This window comes from Dunckerocampus dactyliophorus, chromosome 12, assembly GCF_027744805.1.
Source record: "Dunckerocampus dactyliophorus isolate RoL2022-P2 chromosome 12, RoL_Ddac_1.1, whole genome shotgun sequence".
Lineage (NCBI taxonomy): Eukaryota > Metazoa > Chordata > Actinopteri > Syngnathiformes > Syngnathidae > Dunckerocampus > Dunckerocampus dactyliophorus.
In genome coordinates, this window is record NC_072830.1 from 5803173 (window position 1) to 5824976 (window position 21804).

Consider the following 21804-nt stretch of genomic DNA (forward strand, 5'->3'; position numbering starts at 1 on the left):
TGTTGTTGTTTTTTTTCCAACTTTACATTTCCGCATTGTTTTCTTCTCTTGTAGACAATAGAAAATGTCACACATAAACAAGCAGAGAAAACAGGAGAAACAGTGTGTGTGTGTGTGTGTGTGTGTGTGTGTGTGTGCGTGCCAATGATGGAGGAGGATGGGGGGGGGTGAATTATTGCTTTCTGAGTGTTTATTTTTATTTTTTTCATTCACATGAACTCTCGCTGCCGCTCGCTCCTCGTCACCATGGCGATCTGTTAACACGTGATTACTCCTTTACTTGGGAGGGGAGGAGGGATGGAAGCAGGGAGGAGGAGGATGAGGGGGTGGTGGGGGCGTGTGTGGGGGGGGGGGCTGAGCGTGGTTAGGAAGGAGGATTTGAGAAGGAGGGGGGCAGGGGGGCGGGGCTCAGAGCTCCTTGCTCAGCGAATCCCGGGCAGTTCTAATCCTCTTTGTGGCCTCACACGTTTCCCGCCTTTTTGTCTGGTGAATGATAACAGAAGACATCGAAAAGAACAAGCATTAAAAAGAATAATAATAATAATAATGATAATAATAAATTATAGACAGACATGGTAAAAGGTTGACGTGTGCTTGAGTGCAAACCTCATTGTGCTGTTCAAAAAGTATGACATCATCATCACATATCAAAAAGACCGCACCAGACTAGACTAGACTAGAGTGGACTAGACCAGTGGATTGAAAAATCAAAAGGATGCGAGGGCCACTATTTACATTTTGTAAACAGGATAAAAGCAATCCAATGTAGATATGCTAACAAGTTACGTGTATATACATGTATATATGTGTGTTTTTGTGTGTGCGTGTGTGTGTGTACATACAGTACATACGTGCAGCTCAATGAATTATACTTTATTGATTTAATATTTTACTTATTTGTATTTCTGTAGCTCAATTCAAAAAGTGAAACTCTTATATTGAATAGATTCACTAGAGACACATTTGCCTAATGTATTTCTCAATAATTTGACGATTATAGTTTACAGCTAATAAAAATCTCATAAAATGTGAAAAATGGTCAAAAAGTTTAAGGCTGTAAACTCTTTGGTTCTTGCTCTAACCAAAAAATCAACTGTGAAAACTTCCGGAGCCGTTAATCAGTCTCTTTGTTGTAATCAAATATATTTAGCACAATATTCAGATTTATTGAGATGCGCCTGTATGTACAGTAATCCCTCGTTTATCGCAGGTAATTGGGTCCACTCCCGACCAGGACGAGTGAATTTCTGAGAGGACTTTAGACTTTATAAATTAAGTACTGTATTTTCATAGTTAGAGCACAGATAGCCTGTTTAGGACCTTATAAATATGGGTTTAACATTATTAGAGCCCTCCAGACATGAAATAACACCCCTATAGTTATTTTTACACTCATATTACCCAATATAGTACACAAACTAAGACATTTAAGACACAAATAAGTCTTGTGCTCATGTGTGTTTCTGTAAATGCGTTCCGGTGCGAGGGGAGTTGAGTGAGGAGTGGACAGGAAGTGACGTTGGGGGTTCAGAGTTGAGAGTTGAGCGTGGGTGACAGCCGCAACAGTAGACCGTGTTAGGGATTATTATGCTTGATCATTCAAACCTGCAATAAAAGCCTGTTGTTCCAGTGATCAAGTCTGGTGCTTGTGTTTCTCACCAAACATTACAGTACCATTACTGACACCTATTGACCACTGTAGAATACTACATATCATCATGTCTTTGAATGCGTCTTATGAATGCCTTACATTTGTATTTTAGTTCATTTAGCCATTTTTGTGCTTGAAAATGCTTAATTTAGGCGAACAATACATATAATTTCCTTACATTTTCATTTGTTTTAAAAACTGATAATCGGTAGTAGTCAACCACAAAACTGAGTTTATTTCTAGATATTTTTGTTAACTGAGAGTGAAGCAATGAAATTTGAAGCGTAACTTGGTGAGGGATTACTGTACTTTCGGCCTCACTTTAAAAAAAACTTTTTTAGTTTTCCGGTAGAATGTGCCACAGGTCACTAAAAACAGCAGCTGCGGGCTGCAAATGGCCACCACGCCGCACTTCGGACATCCCTGGACCAGCTTAAATATTACAAGTATATGGCGTAAAGATCAAATCAAAGAAGTGCGCTGCTTCAAAGGTGCCGTGCAAACATGGAGCCTTTCACGTGAACGTGTGACCACGCTAAGGCTTCGTTGTGCTACACCGTAGTCAGTCTGCCGGCACTTTGGATGATGTCTTGATTCTGCTATAGCTCTTCAGCGGGGGCTGAGTGCGTGACTTGCATTGTTTTCCTGAGAGGGAGCAACCACCGCTCTTGTTGACTAGCTGTTTAGTTTCCTGTGTGGTAATCCTGACAATGGCAACTGAAGCGTTATTTTTGGCAATTTCCCTCAATGGGTTGTTGGACATCTGGCAATCCTTGTTATGAGGCCAGGAAGTATTATACAGTATAAGTGCTTATGTTTGTGAATTTCTTTTTTGCTCCATTGTTTCTTTTGTTTTTTCGCGGATTTAAAAGTGGCGCTTTTGCAGCAGTGGAAAAATAGTAAAGGCAATGGCTACGGAAATTATCTGCTAAAAAAACAAAATCAATCACAGCTCTGAGGTTCGCGTCGCCGTTGACGGAATTTTGGCCGGCGCCATGACGCTGTAGCATAATGAAGCCTTTACCTTGAAAGGGTTCACTCGGTTAGCTGGCTGTGCTAAGCTAACCGACTACGCGCTCGCTCTGTGGCGTGCGCAACTGGCCGTTGTTGTGTGTGCGTGTGTGTGCGTGAACGTGTGACGCCCCGTGCTGGTGTGTTAGCATGCTAGCATGTGGAGGCAGCACCATGGCAGCCGTTGAGAGCGACGCACGGCTCCCGCTCTAACTGGTGGGCGGCTGCCGACATCACGCTGCGCACGATGGCCACCGCCGCATCTCGCAGCTCTCGCTTCCTCATCTCCTCTTCCTCCTCTCCCTCCTCCCCTAGCTCACCGCTAATGTTTGTTAGCGCCAGTCTCTTGTTAGCATCTCCTTCCTGGCCGCCGCCGAGCTCGTCAGAGTCCAGGTGGGCGTGATCTAACTCACCGCTGTTGACAGGCGCCGTGGCATTGATGACCTTGGCGTTGGCCTCCTCCTTGGCTCCTCCCGCCTCCTTGCCTTTCTTCAGGGGGCTGCTCTTCTTCTCTTCCTCCTCCTCGTGCTGCGTGCCGTTCTCTTCCGCCGAGCCGTTGGAGCAGCCATTCTCGCCATTGGTGACGGGAACTTCGCTCGGCGTCTGCTCCTCTCCCTTCTCCACCACCTGCTCGGTGCCACTCTTCTCGTCTTTGTCGTTGGTCTCCTCAGTGGTGTCAGTGTTGGCCGTGGCTCCACCCTCGGCAGCTTCCTCTTCCTCCTCCTTGGCGGCGTCGCCAAGGTCCACACTGGTGGACTTGCCTTTCCGCAGGATGAAGTTCTTGAGGGACACCGCCCGGCCGAAGTGGGACCGCTTGGCCTTCGCCGACTTTCCTTCTTTGCCCTCGTCTGTCACGCCGTCCTCACCTGTTTGCAAGGCAGAATAAAGTAAATAGAAAATAAAATAATAAACATAACCAATCAGTGCACAGCAGTGTCTTGAAGCTCCGCCCTACATGAGTGAACCACTGCTACTCGTATGAAATGTACCAAACTGAACTGTGGGGTGGAAATGAGGCTTTTGGACAACGTAAGAGAAAACACTTTGTGTGTCGTAACAGTGAACGTTAGCAAGGAGCTTGTAAGTGTCCAACATGACTAAACAGCTTCTTGACGCTTGTTTGGTGATCTTATCAGGAACATGGAAGAAAGCCTGGCATGTCGTCCTCAAGCTGTTCACACAATGCTGTGGGACGGCATTCCACTCCTCAAGGAGTCATCAACGTGCTTGTCGGTCACTCGAGCGCCAACAGCAGATCCCGCAAGCGTTCACTTGATACTCCATTCTCTGCACTCCCTCTCGGTGACGAACATCACACTGTGGGGGTGAGCCTTGTTGGCTTCTGGACTGTGGAAGTATAGGATTGTCTCATGGCGATGGTGATGAAAGGCTGCATTTTCCCACAGATGAAGATGCTAAGGTCTCTTTGCAGCATGGTCATCTTCTCCATCCTCAAACTTCCACAATCTGCACTCAAGGTTGAACACAACCTTCCTCCACGTGTTCATGCCTACGCTTGCTAAGTGCTGAAAGGGTGGTTGTCATCTTTTTGGGATGCCCACTCGGCATGCCGTCTCCGATATTTGATGGAAGTTGGAAGTTGGAATATGGTCTACAGCCTAGATCAGCCAAGATCTGACAAAAGAGTTCTTGGAGTTCGATGCTGGCTGGTGCCGCCAAAGAACCCCAAACCAGCCAAGAAGATGTTTATAGATTTTGAAATGGATGTTTTCTAAAAGTTTAGAAGAAAAAAAAAAGTTTCTAAAAACATTTACAGGAGGTTCACAAAGTGGGAGGGTCTCACCTGAGACAGGGGCTGCAGTAGCGTCGTCCTCCCCGCTGGGGGGGCACTCTGTGTTGGCACGCTTGGACTTGGGGATGACGCGCTTCTTGAAGGAGGTCCAGATCTCGTTGGCGTGTTGCGTCACCGTTGCTCCTCCCGCCACCTTCTCCTCCTCGCTTCCCTCCACCTTCTCCTCCCCGCCGTCGGTCTTGGCCTCCTCGGCCCCTCCCTCACCCTCGGCTTCCTCAGCCTTGGCTTCTTCTGTGTCTGGCGCCTCCTCCTGCTTATCGGAGCTCCTGGTCTTGGAGCTGATGGCGACCATGGAGGTGTCCCTCTTGAGGCCCTGGAAGGTCCAGGAGCGTTTGAGCTTCCACCTCTTTTGGCCCGACTCTTTGGAGTCCAACGTGGAGGAATCGCCACCTCCTTCTGCTCCTTCCCCGCTCTCCTCACCACTGCTCCTCTTGTGTGCTTTGTGGGCCATCAGCTTTTTGAAGGAGTGCCAGCGCTTCATGTGCTTGGAGGAAGCGGCTGAGGAGGAAGCTTTCTGCTCAGCATCCGCTCCTCCTTCTGCACCTCCTGCAGCTGCAGCTGCTCCCTCCTCTGTGGAGGCATTGAGTGCTTGGGGGTCCTCCAGGCGGTCTAGGGACTTGGAGCGTTTGGGAGCTTCTAGAGTGGCGGAGCTGCGATGGGAGAAGATCTTTGCCACAGGCCTCCTGATCAGCTCTCCCACTGAAGACACTTTTCCTTTCTTTTCCTCCTCCTTCTTCTCTTCCTCCTTTTCTCCGTTTGCCACCGCCTCCCCCTCAGCACCTCCTTCTGCTCCTCCCTCAGCCGCGGCTGCCTCCTCTCCTTCTTTCTCCGCCCCCTCGGCTGCACTCTCCTCCCCGCCTCCTGCTGGGATGCTGGGCTCCTTCTTTTTTCTGGCCGCCATCACCTTGCCCAGCCCGCTCTTGTTCAGGAAGGAGTCCAGGAAGGAGGTCTTGTGCTCTGCGTTTTCTGAGCTCTGAGGAGCTGTCACCTCGCCGCTCGATGCTCCGGCCTCCTCCTCCTCGCCGCCGGCCTCTGCCCCCTCCTCTGCCGCTGTGTCGTTATTGACAGTGTCTTTGCTGGGGACAACCTCGCTGTTGACGGCAGCGCCATCTTTGTCTGGCAGCTCGCTGTTGGCGCTCTCTGAGTTCGCCTGATTGGTCGCTTGCTCCGCCTCCGGCTGCTTGCTCTCCGCACTTTTCCCGTCTTCCTGAACTGCAGGCGCCGCGTCGGCTTCCGTCGCCGCCATTTCCGAAAGAGGGAAGAAACCACAACAAAAAAAGTTTGTTTCTTTCCTTCCCTGGCCTTCTACACTCCTCTTCCTCTCTTTCTGCTGATTGGTTCCTCCCGTAAGGTGGCGCTCTCAGCTCATGGAAAGCGGCGTGGAGAAGACTGGCATGGAAGGAAGCTACTCAGCATCCTACTAATCCTCCTGACTCCTGTGGAGCAGCAGAGAAAGGTAGAAAGAGTCAACAGAAGGAGACAAGCCAGGGAGAGTTTTTATGATTGACTGTGGACATTCTCCAGGTGTCTGTCTCGCTCTCTCTATCTCTCTCTTACACACACACACACACACACACACACACACACACACACACACACACACACACACACAGACTCCATGAATGAGTCAGCACGTCAATGACTGTGAGTCACTGGGGCGAGCACACGTTTAGATATTCTCTGAGGGATTCGGGTGGAGACAGCATCAGGTGGGCGAGTTGGGGAGGACCAAGTGAGAGAGGCATAAAAACTAACGTGACGTGATCCAAACTGGCTGCCATACTGGATTTCACACCAGAACCGCAGGTGAATGTCTCAGCCGTCGTACATCCTCAAATTACCGTACAGTCAAATCTCGTCCTCCCAACGCCCCCGTTTTTGTATGGGTCGGTTTTTGTTCAAAAATGTGTTGTACACCGTCGGTTGTAACAAACTAGTCGTTTTGCTGTGTACTGTATCGTTCCATGAAATCGAGTGCCCAAACAAAGCACCGTACACCTTGCTGACTCATTGTCCGTGCGTTTTTTTGAGCGAGACTGCTAAATAACCCGCCATGGGGTCAAAGAAAGTTCAGAGTGCCAGCAATTTGATAAAGGAGGTGAGAAACACTATTGAATTCCATCTCGACAGAATGTGCAGAAAGTCCACATCAACAATAACATCCATCAATTCGTCATTTATAATTATTTCTCATTGTTTTCTGCATGTAAAACAATAATTACTCTCTATAGAATGTATCTTTTGTTCATATTTTTTCGTGTCTTGATCAGATTAATTGGATGTTCATTATTTCATACTGGCAAAATTGCCTTGGTTTTTGTACATTTCAGTTTTTGTTGAACCTTGGAATGAATGAATAACAAAAACCGAGGTGCCGCTGTGTTGTCTTTTTCAAGTTCACAAGTGTTACACGGGTTTCGAGGTCAGGGTGTCTGGTGGTTTGATGGATGTCTTCATAGTGCACACACACAACATTTAGAATCGACTCAATGCTCTTTAACAGTTGACAAAATGTCAAATGTCTTTGACAAAAAACAAAGAAAGTTTTTCCCAACCTTTGCCGAGCCAAGTTACACATTTGACATTGGAAAAATGTCACAGCACACCACCAAACGAATGTATGGCAACAGGTTGAGACACAGGTTAATTATGTACCTTCTGCCGTCTCGTGGAAGAACATTTAATTTATACGTCGCTGGCATAGATAGATGAACAAAGACGCATTGTGATCTCTCACGGCACACTAATGTAAAAGGATGTAGTGGTTTTGTTGTCATGTTGTTGTGCCGAGTGAAGGCAGCCAAGATGCAAGTGTTTGAGTTGAATAATTCATCCACCACAAGTCCAAATAGTCCCAACAGTCCACACGCGAGCCTCACATGCGCTCCCCTTCTTGCTTTATGTGCTTTATCATCGTCGCATTCTCATCTCTTCATCAGTGTCAGTCGTCTCTGCAGGTTGCCGAAGGAGGAGAAAGCTGACACTTGACTGACAAGCAACACACATGAAACGAACTCCTGAGGAGTACTGAGGACTGCTGTGATAGATGTAGAACAAGTATTCTCAGTAGAAAGTCCCCTCAAGGTGACATTCAGCTGACCTTCCAGGTGAAATTTGGAATGTGGAAGGCTGAGTGGCGACAGCGTCCCGCCATAAAAGCCATGAGACCAGGTTAAATGGACCAGGCCTACAGGAGTGTCTCCACTGGGGCAAGAAGGTTCTTCGGATAATACACACGCCTCCTCAAAACTCAGCCGACACATGACTGAGACGGCGACATTTCACACACAGGTTAAATGGACCAGAACCGGCCTTTGGACCCGCACACCAGTGAGTCATATATATTTCTTTCAAATCAAACATGGACTATGACTGGTGACCACTGCAGAACATTTCTACACACACACACACACACACACCATTCAATCATTGCACAGCGGTGGTCCGCAGCAAGAGGTAAAGAGATCGAGTCCTGTATAAAGACACTTGCTGGAACTCGTAAGTAAACTCCTAAAGTTTCACGACTCCACATTTTTTTTTGTGCTTCACAGGACATGGGGATGCAAACAGGAAGTACTGGTCCAGATGAAGGTAAAGCAATGATTTGTTTGACGCGATATTACCCTTTCAATTTTAATGATGATGATTACTGACTTTCACACTGTTTGCCGACACGGAATGGGGGTCAATGTTCCGACTTCTGAGTTAGTGTACGAGCCGCCCTGTTGTGTTGGAAGCAATTGTCCCTGTCAGAGTGTTTTGATGGCCGCGTGGAAGCATGGCAATATCCCGCCATCACTGGATTCTGTGTGAAAGACCAATAACTTGCACATCTGTTAGGGTGCTTTTGTTGAATCCCTTCCACCAAGAACAAAATGCAGTGTGCCTGCAGTACCCCAATCTTGCACTAAACAGCGATGTGTGTGCAGCAATGGATCCTAACTGGAGATGCCCGATATTGGCTTTCTTACCGTTATCTGATATTGTCCACCCCTTCTTTATCAATACCGATATCGGCAGCGGCGTTTCCATCAAACTAATGTGATGTAATGAACATATTATGCTTCATCTACTGGGTGCATTTCACAAATAAACACTTTTTGTGCAAAATAGGACAAATACTGCAATATGCAATGTGGGTTGCGTGTGATTCCAAGTTGCCCCTGAAATGCTTGAAATTTCAAATTGTGCTTGAAATATATTTTTTTACAAAAAGCTGGTTTTCCCCCTTTACTAGTTAGGAACTGCTATTTTCCTGAAACTTACCTAGGTTCTACGTCTGATTACTAAAGAACGGGAAAAGGTAGAAACAAACTTTTTGTTTTTAATGAAAGACGGGAGTCTATTCTTTCTTTTGGTACGTTCCATGTTTATATAGCCATAGAACACATTATTCTCTGTGCCTTGAAAGATCCGTCAAAATCGTCTAAAATGGCCGGTACTGAAGGGGTTGTGTTTTGAAAAATGGCTGGGATTGAGTGAGTTAAATGTTTACAATCTAAAGGCGAAACCTGATGACACGGATGATACTGCAGACTTACGGAGCTTGTTGCTCTGTGGGGAACGATGCAGTTTCCCGAGGTCTCACTCGTGCACCGATATCATTATTGGCAGAGCAACCGATACCATTATGATCCAATATCTCATTTTTATGCCAATTTCGGTCATCCAAAACACCCTCAAAAGTTAAATTCACAGTTTTAAATGTTAGTGTAATTTACAATTAAAAAGGAGAGAAGAACAAGTGTGTAAATGTTGTGATTGCTATTTCCGGTAAGTGTGTGAAGTCTAAGTACATAAGTGGGCGAACTGAAGCATAACTGTGGACTGAGGTGCCCTTGTTGTTGTCGTCGTCGTCGTAGTTGTTGTCATTGCGATGGATTAGAGGCGCCGCGCTCCAGCAGCTTCCCGCCCTCACAGGGAAGGTCGGACCTTTTAGTGTGGCGGCTTTAAGCGCTGCTCTAATCCAGCGCCAGGAGAGCAGCCAATTTCAAATGGGTTCACGTCTCAACTTGACTGTTTCAGGACCTCTCGCGCTACCTTCGTCATATGCCTCGTGCTTCACTAGGGGGCGCCATTCGGTTGGCAGCACAGACTCAAAATGGAGAATGTGCCAATAAAAAGTACAGGCCTGGTTGTCATGGTGATGAAGCAGCTTTTGATAAGAAGCGACCCATTTGGCTGGGCTGTTCAACTCCTCACTTCCTGTTTCTATTTCAGGATTATATTTGGAAGCAAAGCAACTTTCAGTGCAGTTGTTTATGGCCTGGGCCGCACAGCAACCTGAGGGCAACACACCTTGGCCCCTGACCTCTGACCCCTCAGTGTTGCAGGTCAAAAGGAAAGCGGATTTGCCGCGCAGGCTGCAGTGAAGATGACACTACAAGCAAGCCTGTTAAATCCATCAGTGGATCAGCACAGGCCGCACGCAACGCTCGCTCAGGTTACCACTTGAAGGACGTCATCGTCATTGTTATTATCAATATCAACATTTTCATCATCATCTTCCTGCTGCAACTATGATGCTTGGATGGAAACCCCTGGAAGGACCTCCATGGACTCACTAGGTTTTGTTCATGTGAGAAGAGTCCAAGTTTAGCAGCACACACTCCTCGTTAATCAATTAACTGTCCCTAAACAGGATTGTTTACATTAGCCTTCGTTAGAGCCGCTATGGAGCACCAAAACAAGTCAGCCAGCTAATGAATACAACTACATGACTACAACACACCTACAACTATAACACAACCGCAATACAGCACGACTACAACACACCTACAACTATAACACAACTGCAATACAGCGCGACTACAACACAACTACAACTATAACACAACCGCAATACAGCGTGACTACAACACACCTACAACTACAACACAACTGCAATACAGCACGACTACAACACACCTATACTACAACACACCAACAACTACAATAAAGCACGACTACAACCCAACACACCTAAAACTACACTTGTAATACAACACACCTAAAACACAACTGCAATACAGCACAACTACAACACACCTGCAACTACAACACAACTGTAATACAGCACAACTACACCTGCGATACATCACAACTACAATACAACACGACTGCAATACATTACGACTACTATATGATTACAACTACAATACAACACACCTACAACTACAACACAACTGCAATACAGCACAACTACAACACACCTAAAACTACACTTCCAATACAACACAACTACAACACACCTACAAGTGCAACACATCTACAACTAAAACTGCGATACAACACACCTACAGCTGTAAGAGAACTGCAATACAACACGACTATAACACACAACTACACCACAACTGTAATACAACATGACAACAAGTCTGCAGCATGACAACACACCGACAACACCACTGCAATACAAAAGGATTCCAACATGACTACAACACGTCTACAACACTCCTACATTTGATAAAAAGTTGTACTGTCTTTCTTTTCTGCTGAAGGCTTTAGAAGAGAATGTGTATGTCAGGTGTAATGTCACCGCCTAGTGGCCTGGCATGCATATTACACTTTTCACTTCTTTTTCCCATATGCACTTTGACGTTGTCGTCTGTACGTGAAACTTTTCAAACTGGCTGCGGTTCATGTCATGTGGTTGTGGTGTAAACCGACAACGCTAGAGCCCTGCTGTGTGTTGCCGTGGTAACAAGATTTACTTGAGTCTTTCAACATGACGACAGCGATGACAACATAAAGGAGAAGAAGAAGGTGTTGAGAAGGTTGGTGGGTGGGACTGTGGTGGTCAGCAGCATGCAGTGAAAGGAGCAGTGTCCATAGCGACGTGCTATTATGGGTTGCCAGCTCAAGGCACCATGGGAGTCTTCTATAGAGCCTCAGCTCGCTCCTTCAACAGAGAGGCCCCTTCATGTCCTTTCATCCTCCTCTTCCTCAGACACAGACCAGCCTTTATCTGCCCATCATGTGCTCGCTCTCGCTTCTCTCTCCTCCAGCCTGACCCTGTTTTCTCCAGCCAGCAGCAGGAGGGGGTGGGGGAGCACATGCACAGTGAGAGTGAAGGGGAAAAGGCTGATTTGGAGGCTAAATATTTGATCCGTGGCTACGCTAGTGTCTGTAGCTTAATACCCTTTGGATGTTATCTCATAAGTCTGTGCAGCTTTTTCCTGCTCAAATAATCTCTACATCTCAACTCATCCTCCTCACGTCTGCTGGCTGTACGTGTGCACGTGCAACACATGACATTTTCATCTGTCAAGACGTCATTCATGGGCACTCTTGGTTTCCAAAGGTGAAGGTTCATCATTTCTTAGGAGTCAATGCTGGCCAAGTGGCTGGCATGAAGTTTCATCTTGTCAGTCAATCAATCTATCACATGCTGTCAATCATCAACTTTTAACCATCAAAGTTTAGGACCAGTACCTTCTCATGCCAGAGATTGTAACTTGTGATGAAATGTTAACACAACACACAATAGGCAATACACAGCATCTTCTCATTTTGTCTCTGAGTGTCTGATGACCTCCAACATGTCCTTCATCAAACATCTTCATCAACTTTGTCTCAGCGTTTACATATGTCCTCAGGCATGTGATGGCTTCACAGTGTGGCCTCATCCACCTTCTCATTCTACTCTAGCATCTTCAACCTCATGATGCGCAGTATCTCACTCGTCATCTCTCAACAATCTCACCCTTGTTGTCCTGCCACAGGCGCCATCTTCCTCCAACATCGCTCCTCATCACATGCATGCAACGACTCATCCGTCTGCATCCTCATTCCAAATACCTTCTCATTAGCCCCTCACACTTTTCATTTGGTGCACCTCTCTTATGTTGTCTCATATTCTCTCACTCTGTCTCATGCTGTCTCGTACCGTGTCATGCTATCTCATGTTCTGTCATGTTGTCTCAAACTGTGTCATCTTCTCTTGCATTCTCTCATACACAAACCTTCTCAATAGCTCCTCACATTTCTCATTTGATGCACCTGTCTTGTGGTCTCTGATGCTGTCTCATATTCTCTCATTCGGTCTCATGCTCTCCTGTGCCAAATCATGCTGTCTCATTTTCTATCTTGTTTTCTCATGTCTCATGCTGTCATTTTCTCTTGCATTCCCTCGTGCTGTCTTGTGTTCTCTCATATTGTCTCATGTTTTCTTGTGCTGTCTTGAGTTGTCTCGTGTCATGCCTCATACACACATCCACTGACTCATCCGTCTGCATCCTCATTCCAAACAAATACCTTCTCATTAGCCCCTCACACTTCTCATTCGGTGCACCTCTCTCATACTCTCCCATGTTGTCTCATATTCTCTCACTCTTTCTCATGCCGTCTCGTACCGTATCATGCTATCTCATGTTCTCATGTTGTCTCATGCTGTGTCATCTTCTCTTGCATTCTCTCATGCACAAACACAAACCTTCTCAATAGCTCCTCACATTTCTCATTTGATACACCTGTCTCATGCTCTCTGATGCTGTCTTATAATCTCTCATTCTGTCTCATGCTCTATCTTGTTTTCTCATGTTGTCTCATGCTGTCATTTTCTCTTGCATTCCCTCATGCTGTCTTGTGTTCTCTCATATTGTCTTGTATTCCCTTGTGCTAAGTTGTCTCATGCCATGCCTCATCCCATTCATCCACTGACTCGTCTGTCTGCATCCTCATTCCAAAAACAAACCTTCTCATTAGCCCCTCACATTTCTAATTTGGTGCACCTCTCTCATGTTGTTTCATATTCTCTCTCTCTCATACCGTATCTGTATGCTGTGTCATCTTCTGTTGCATTCTCTCATGCACAAACACAAACCTTCTCAAGAGCTCCTCACATTTCTCATTTGATGCACCTGTCTCATGGTCTCTGATGCTGTCTTATAATCTCTCATTCTGTCTCATGCTCTATCTTGTTCTATCATGTTGTCTCATGCTCTGTCATCTTCTCTTGCATTCTCTCATGTTTTCTTGTGCCCTCTCATGTTGTCTTATGTTCGCTTGTGCTTTCTTAAGTTGCCACATCACACACATCCACTGACTCATCCATCTGCATCCTCATTCCAAACACAAACCTCATTAGCCCCTCACATTTTTCATTTGATGCACCTCTCTCATGGTTTCTCATGTTGTCTCATATTCTCTCACTCTATCTCATGCTGTCTCATGTTCTATCGTGTTCTCTCATGTTGTCTCATTTTTCACTTGCATTCTCTCATGCTTTCTTGTATTCTCTCATGTTCTCGTATGCTGTCTTAAGTTGTCTCATGCCATGCCTCATCACACACATCCTCCAACTCATCCGTCTGTATCCTCATTCCAAACACAAACCTCATTCTCTCATGTTGCCTCGCTTTCCCTCACAGTGTCTTATGCTGTCTTATGTTGCCATGTATTCTCTCATGTTGGCTCATGTTGTCTTGTGTTCTCTCATGTTGTCTTGTGCTCTCTCTCATGTTCTCTTGTGTTGTCTTATATTGCCTCATTGGATCACTTGGAAACAAGCAATGCTGCATGAACTTATGCTGCTGCTACTTTGTGTTCCTTGTGCAGGACATCAAAAAAGAAAGAGTAGGTAACATCCACTAAACATTTGTTAACTTTCTGCTGCTACTTTGCTCAAGTTTCTCCTTCTCGTGCTGTGATTGGCTAAAGTTGACCACCTATCATCTGGCAGAACCCTCTACCACCAACAACAGACAATTGAGGCAGGAAGTAGTTTACCTCTCACCAGCAGTAATTCTACTTCCAGGTCAGAACTCTGATGCTAAGCTAATGTGTGACCATGTCAACAGTCACATGAATCATTGAACGACATCTCAGGACGTCTTTTGTTGACAAAGTCCTCCTCTGCTTCCTTTACTCACTTCCTTGCTACCTTGTGTCCTGAAGTCATGTAGAAGTTCATCTTGTTGTGGAGTCTTTAAAGAGGGTGCAAATCATTCTAACGTGTGTGTGTGTGTGTGTGTGTGCGGGGGGGGGGGGCATCCTAGACACAGCAGGTGCTCCAGCCTGCTGAAGACAGAATTTGCATTTCTAATCAGCCCCCACCCCCTCTCCCCTTCCCTCCATTTCGGGGGCAAAGCAACTTCTAACATGGCGACGACGTGTTTGGATGTCAGTGAACAATGCTCATGAAGTCACAGGAGAACTTTCATCACTGCTGCTCTCACAACACATGCAGCACAGCAATACACCATGAATACTACAGATAGTACTAATAGTGAAAATACAAGTGATGGTGGGTGCTAAATGGGCGGGAAGTATGTGGAAGGGGGTTGGGGGGTCTTTGGGGCTCTCAGTGAATTTGTCATTGAACAAAACAAGTGAAGCGCCAAATTCCCAACAAGCAGCCTCCTTGTCTATTGTGTGTGAGTGTGTGAGAGAGAGGGGCTTCATGCCCCCCCCCCCCCATGACCCTGCAGCATCAAAGTCAAACAGTTATAACATCTACAGTATAGTAATAACATAAATAATATTTCAACGTGTTTGTCTGCTTCATAGAAAATGGCTGAGACACCCCCCCCCCCCCCCACTACGCCTCATTACCACCCCCCCAACACACACACAAACCCACGTCTCCCCGCCCCCCTTAGCATCGCTCAGTCTTTGTGCGCGCGCACGGTGTCATTTTTGGCTCCATTCTGTTTTTTGAGCGTTTTTTCGGGGGGGGGGGGGGGGCGCATTTTGTTGTCGAGGCGCGCAGACAAGTTCGTGCGTGTGCGGGATTTGAGCTGCCTCGTGCACACGCTAGCGTTAACACACATACGCGCGCGCATGTATGACAGACGCACACGTGCAGGATGGACAAGAAAAACATCACCTCCGTGTGCTCCCTGCACACACGCACACACACACACACACACACAAACAAACAAACACACGTTTTGCCAGACAACCCCCCCACCGGTCCCCACCCCCATTGTGCCCCTCCGCCGCCCGCGCCAAAAAGCCCCTGTGGGCATCAGTGGACCACCAGAAGGTCTTCTGCAGCGACAGAGGCTTCTAGAAGCTTCCCGCTTCGTGCACATTGGTCGCCATTAAACATCAGAAGGACCTGTAGCCTCACCTGCCTCCCCACGACACCCCCTCCCCCGCTAAATGGTCGCGTGCATGGGTCGGGAAATTAGAAAATAAAAATAAAAGAGAAACTAACCTCCTTCCGTGCGTGTAAATCCGTGTGCACAAAGATAATAAGCTGCAAAAGACAAGACGACACCGCCGAGAAATCCTCCTAGACGTCCTCTCTCTCCCTCTGTCTCTGTCTCTCTGTCTCTGTCTCCCTCTCTCTCACACCCTCCCATCTCTCGCTCTCTCCTCCCCCTCCCCTCGTGTAATACCCCCCCCAAAAAATGTCTCTCGGTGTCCTAATGGGCGTGAGGGGTCTCACAGCAGGACATCAGCAAGTCTAACACGCGTGCATGGGACACCTTACCCTATGGTTGCCCTTAGCAACCGTGAAGACTATCACCGCCCCGCCCCTCACCAATTTAAACCTTATCTCTCCATATGGAGGGGGGGTGCAAATAATCTCCAGGATGTGAATGTGCTTGTGAAACGTCCATGCTAAAAATGCAAGAAGAATTCCCCCCCCAATGGCCGCTCCATTCACCTCATTGTGTGTGTGTTTGCGTGTGCGTGCGTGCGTGCGTGTGTGAGCAGCAGAACAATAGGGCCAAAGCATCAGGCTGAGTAAGAAAAGGTGGGGGGGGGGGTGTCACTCGTTCAATAGGAACTGAAAAATCTCCCACAATTCCACTCTGAATGTCCTGGCTCACGTCATGTCCACAATCTCTAAATGTCTCCATGAGTGCTAAATGTCCACTGGGGACGTTTGATGACGCTATTCTAGTTTCATCAGTTGTCACTTTGTGTTTGTGTCCACATGTGAGAGCCCGTACACTCAACTTTAATGAGCGTCTACTTTCACGCCATCGGTTGTCTCATGTCTCCTCATGGCTGCGTCCATCCTTCATGGAGGACCATTCATGTCAGGTGTGAAGAAGAACATGTGGCTGTCGTCCTGCAGCACCATTGCAAGGAGACAGAAAGGACCACAGGACACAGAACAGGGAGACATGAAAAGGACAGAGGACATGTTGCCAGTGTGGTGGTGTTTTGTAGTTGATTTCACATGACAGCTAGCATTGCTCCTCCTCTTCCTTCCTTCCTTCCTTCCTGGAGAATGTTGATGATCAGGAGGAGGAGGAAGGATGAAAACATGATGAGAATGATGAGGAAGGAGAAGCGGGTTGAAGATGATGATTATAATGAAGATGAGGAGGAGGAATGGATGGGAACAGGATGATGAGAAGGAGGATGATGATTATGATGACAATGAGGAGGAGGAAGAATGAGAACAGGATGATGATGAGAACAATGATTATGATGACGATGAGAAGGAGGATGGTAAGGAATGATAAAAACAGGATGATGATGAGGAAGGATGAGAATGATGATGAAAAGGAGGATAATGAGGAAGTATGAGAGCAAGCTGATGAGAACGATGATTATGATGAGGAGGATGATGAGGAAGGATGAAAACAGGATGAGGAGGAGAATGATGATAGAAGGATAACGACGAAAGATGACAACAGGATAATGATGACGATAATTAGGAGGAGGAAGGATGAGAATAGGATGACGATGAGGAGGAAAGATGAGAACAAGACAGTGATGACGATGATGAAAAGGTAGACGATGAGGACAAGATGATGAGGAAGGATGAGAATAGAATGATGATGATAAGGAGGAAGGGTGAGAACAGGATGATGAGGAGTATGATGATGATAAGAAGGTAGATAATGAGGAAGGGTGATAACAGGATGATGAGGAGTATGATGACGATAAGAAGGTAGATAATGAGGAAGGATGAGGACAGCATGATGAGAAGTATGATGATGTTAAGAAGGTAGATAATGAGGAAGGGTGATAACAGGATGATGAGGAGTATGATGATGTTAAGAAGGTAGATAATGAGGAAGGATGAGAACAGGACAATGCTGATGTGACAAGGAGGAAGGATGAGAACAAGATGATGATGAAAAGGTAGATGAGAACAGAATAATGATGATGATTATGAGGAAGGATGAGAATAGAATGATGATGACAATCATGATAATGAGAAGGTAGATATGAGGAAGGATGAGAACAGGACAATGCTGATGTGACAAGGATGAGAACAAGGTGATGATAAAAATGATGACAACAGGATGATTATGAGAAGGAGAATGATGAGGAAGGGTTAGAGCAAGATGATGAAGATGAGTACGATTGAGGAAGGGTGCAAACAGGATGATGATGACAAGAAGAATGATCATGAAGGACGAGAACAGGATGATGAGGATGAGAAGGAGGAGGATGCTGAAGAAGGATGAGAACAGGAGGGCAAGGATGAGGAAGGATGAGAACAGGATGATGAGGATGACAAGGAGGAGGATGATGAAGAAGGATAAGAACAGGATAATGAGTGTGAGGAGGAGGATGCTGAGGAAAGATGATGAGGATGAGAAGGAGGAGGATGCTGAGGAAAGATGATGAGGATGAGAACAAGATGAGGATGTGACTTCCCTGGAGGAAGTGAGGCACGTGATGACGTCGCTCATTACTTGTTCACTTTCCTCATGTGTCACCTTGTCGTCATGGCGATATCTTGATGACATGCTTTACAAGCCCCTCCCACTGTGGTGAATGTAGAGCGGGCGGGGCTTATTCCACCACCTCCTCTCCCATTGACCCCACCCACCAGCGCCACCACTTTACCTTGTCTTAGTAATGAGTGTTTTGTGTTTTGATGCTAGGAAGACAAATTCCAATGCTCACTGGAGGATTGACATCTGTGTGTGTGTGTGCGTAAAAATGTAACACACTCAAGGACACACGCACACACGCAGTCCAGTGTCAGCAGAGAGAAGGTAGTCTAAAGAGTCCTTTGGCTCTCGTGACAGCTGAGTGTGCGCGTGTGTGCGTGTGTGTGTGTGTGTGCGTGTGTGTGTCAACACAAAATGAAGCCAATGAGGCAGAAGAAGAAGGAAGAAGAGAGTCAGACATTGAAGGGTGATGGATGTAGACATAAGCAGCATAGAGACAGAAACAATGTGAGCTAATTAAAGAGAGACATCTTGCCAGGGGGAGGGGGGGCTGTTAGTAGGCCAAAGCAGAGGATGCTGGGTAATAAATAACATTCTTCACTGTGTCGTCACACGCTTGACGCGTCCTACTGGACAGCAGGTACGAGTCACATGACACACGCACACGTGTAGTAAGACTGAAGTTGTAAGCTGTCAATCATGTTGGGGTTGATTGATTAGATGCTGGTTCATTTGGGATGCAACGTGACAGCTGAGTTACCAAGACAATCACGTCAGTCATGTGACCCTGACCAGGATATACTGTATGTAGAAAATCCTCTTCTTCGTTTGTTGTTAACAACTTTGTTGTGCACGTTAGTGCCACTTGGAGGACTGGAGTGACTTCTCATGATTCACTCTACGTAAGTTTGGTGTGTGTGTGCTGTCACATCCATTTCTCGCTTGCTCATCCCTACTTGTGTATTTTCAGACGTGCACCGTGCACATGCAACACCATGCAGCGCTACCGTCAGGGTGGAGCTTAGAGCCACCCCTGGGCAGCGAGGTGCTCTGTGATTGGCGGAGGCGAATGAGCTATTAGTGGAGGTGTTTAGGCAGGATTAAGTCAGCTATCTAATCAATGTTGACTGCTACACTACACACTACACTACACACCTGCACACTATGCTGCACACTACATTAAACAGGCAGTCTTGGTGCAGAAGATGACGAGAGGAGCAAAAACTAAAGAAGAAGTCAGAAGAAGGGGGAGAAAGAGTAGAGGAAATGACGAGAGAAATTAAGAGACATGAGGAACTATGGAAGGGAAGAAGGAGGAGAAAAGACTGATGAAGGGGAGGAGATGGAGGTGGAGCGAGTCTCTTTTCATTGGCTACGCTGTGATGCATGGCAGCACATTACCCCCCCCCACACACACACACACACACACAGTGCCCCATTCACTGTGTGTGTGTGTGTGTGTGTGTGCAACTAAAGAGCAACAACTAAACACAAAGCTATGACTCATCATGCACATACACAACAAACACATTCCTCTGGTGTCCCTGTAGAAGCTCCATGCGTCGTCATGGCAACAAGTGGACATGTCTAGCAATATGGCCGCCGTGCACGTTCTTCACGCATGAACGTTCATCAGGAGCAACTTTGACGCGAGAGGAAGCAACTCTGTGCTTCCCAAGGCGCTTAAAGATAGAGTTCTTGACCTGCTAAACAGGCACGGATTTGACCTTTGACCCAGGCTCAGCTACTCTAGCTTAAGATCTGAAGTGATAAACACCCACCGAGCTTAGCCGCCCAGTGTGCGCTGTTGTCACCACTTTGATGGTGTTCCCCTCCTGTCCTGCTGGCGGAGCAAATTTTACAACACTCAAGTAAGCATCCCTAGCGAACCTTCCACACCAGGGTTGTCCAAAGTGCGGCCCGCAGCTTGTTTTTTTATTGGCCCGTAGCACAGTGTGATATAAAACTAAACAAAAAGAAAAAAACCCCAGTAGAATGGAAAAAAAAGAAGCAAAAAGGCAAAATGTAAAGAAAAGAAGCTGAAATGTTGAAAGCTTTGTCTTTAACTATATACAAAGGGTTTTTTAGTCTTTTTATAACATTTAAAAATACATAAAACTATCAAAGTGGCCCCCCGCATCATTCAGTATGCAGCCTTAGGTGGAAAAGGTTTGACGATGGTGGTAATGGTTGTGATGGTGATGTCATGATGATGAAGAGGTTTACAAGTTTCTGTATAACAAATGCTTCCAAGGAGGCATGTCGGGTGCTTCCAAAGATGAATGTCAGATCCTCCCAAGGAGGAATGTCTGATCCTTCCAAGGATGAATGTCGGATCCTTCCAAGGAAGAATGTCGGGTCAGACCCTTCCAATTGATGAATGTCGGATTCTCCCAAGGATGAATGTTGAGTTGGATCCTTTCATGCATGAATGTCGGATCCTTCCATGGATGAATATTCGTTCTTCCGAGGAGGAATGTTGGAGCCTCCAAGGATGAACGTTGGATCCTTCCTAGAGAGAATATTGGATCCTTCCAAGGATGAATGTCGGATCCTTTCTCGGATGATTGTCCAATACTTCCAAGGAGTAATGTTGGCTCCTTCCAAGGATGAATGTCGGATCCTTCCAAAGATGAATGTCGGATCCTTCCAAGGATGAATGTCGGATCCTTCCAAAGATGAATGTTGGGTCGGATCCTTCCATGGATGAATGTTGGATCCTTCCAAAGATAAATGTCGGATCCTTCCAAAGATGAATGTTGGGTCGGATCCTTCCAAGGATGAATGTCAGATCCTTCCAAGGATGAATGTCGGATCCTTCCAAAGATGAATGTCGGATCCTTCCAAGGATGAATGTCGTATCCTTCCAAAGATGAATGTTGGGTCGGATCCTTCCATGGATGAACATTGGATCCTTCCAAAGATTAAGGTCAGATCCTTCCAAAGATGAATGTTGGGTTGGATCCTTCCAAGGATGAATATCAGATCCTTCCAAGGATGAATGTCGGATCCTTCCAAGGATGAATGTCGGATCCTTCCAAAGATTAATGTCGGATCCTTCTAAAGATGAATGTTGGGTCGGATCCTTCCAAGGATGAATGTCAGATCCTTCCAAGGATGAATGTCGGATCCTTCCAAGGATGAATGTTGGACCCTTCCAAGGATGAATGTCGGATCCTTCCAAAGATGAATGTTGGGTCGGATCATTCCATGGATGAATGTTGGATCCTTCCAAAGATGAATGTCGGATCCTTCCAAAGATGAATGTTGGGTCGGATCCTTCCAAGGATGAATGTCAGATCCTTCCAAGGATGAATGTCGGATCCTTCCAAAGATGAATGTCGGATCCTTCCAAGGATGAATGTCGGATCCTTCCAAAGATGAATGTTGGGTCGGATCTTTCCATGGATGAACGTTGGATCCTTCCAAAGATTAATGTCGAATCATTCCAAAGATGAATGTTGGGTCGGATCCTTCCAAGGATGAACGTTAGATCCTTCCAAGGATGAATGTCGGATCCTTCCAAGGATGAATGTTGGACCCTTCTAAGGATGAATGTCGGATCCTTCCAAAGATTAATGTCGGATCCTTCCAAGGATGACTGTCGGATCCTTCCAAAGATGAATGTTGGGTCGGATCCTTCCATGGATGAACGTTGGATCCTTCCAAAGATTAATGTCGGATCCTTCCAAGGATGAATGTTGGACCCTTCCAAGGATGAATGTCGAATCCTTCCAAAGATTAATGTCGGATCC

The 21804-nt window shown here is 46.4% G+C and overlaps 1 protein-coding gene and 1 long non-coding RNA gene across 3 annotated transcripts in view; one reads left to right on the forward strand and one right to left on the reverse strand.

Annotated features, from left to right (window-relative positions):
* On the reverse strand, positions 1–15766 carry si:ch211-137a8.4 (cilia- and flagella-associated protein 251). Its single transcript, XM_054793472.1, has 4 exons — positions 15616–15766; positions 4467–5911; positions 3076–3528; positions 1–483 (listed from the first exon to the last, which is right to left on the reverse strand). The coding sequence occupies exons 2-4, from the start codon at positions 5719–5721 to the stop codon at positions 461–463; spliced, it is 1731 nt and encodes a 576-aa protein (XP_054649447.1). The 5' UTR covers positions 5722–5911; positions 15616–15766; the 3' UTR covers positions 1–460.
* LOC129190857 (uncharacterized) overlaps positions 4938–21804 on the forward strand; it is a 23163-nt gene continuing 6296 nt past the window's right edge. The window contains exons 1-3 of one of the 2 annotated variants that reach the window (XR_008573091.1): positions 4938–7805; positions 8027–8066; positions 9696–12758. This is a non-coding gene — a long non-coding RNA (uncharacterized LOC129190857). Of the gene's footprint in view, positions 7806–8026; positions 8067–9695; positions 12759–21804 lie in introns of those variants that run through there. The other variant, XR_008573090.1, reaches the window with a different exon arrangement.

Bases quoted from the DNA above. Each gene is read 5' to 3' on its own strand.
- si:ch211-137a8.4 (XM_054793472.1), bottom strand. From the start codon at position 5,721: ATGGCGGCGACGGAAGCCGACGCGGCGCCTGCAGTTCAGGAAGACGGG. The intron at 3,529-4,466 runs GTGAGACCCTCC...CCTTGCAAACAG, and splicing joins TACTGCAGCCCCTGTCTCAG to GTGAGGACGGCGTGACAGAC. The intron at 484-3,075 runs GTGAGTTAGATC...ATCATTCACCAG, and splicing joins CACGGCGCCTGTCAACAGCG to ACAAAAAGGCGGGAAACGTG.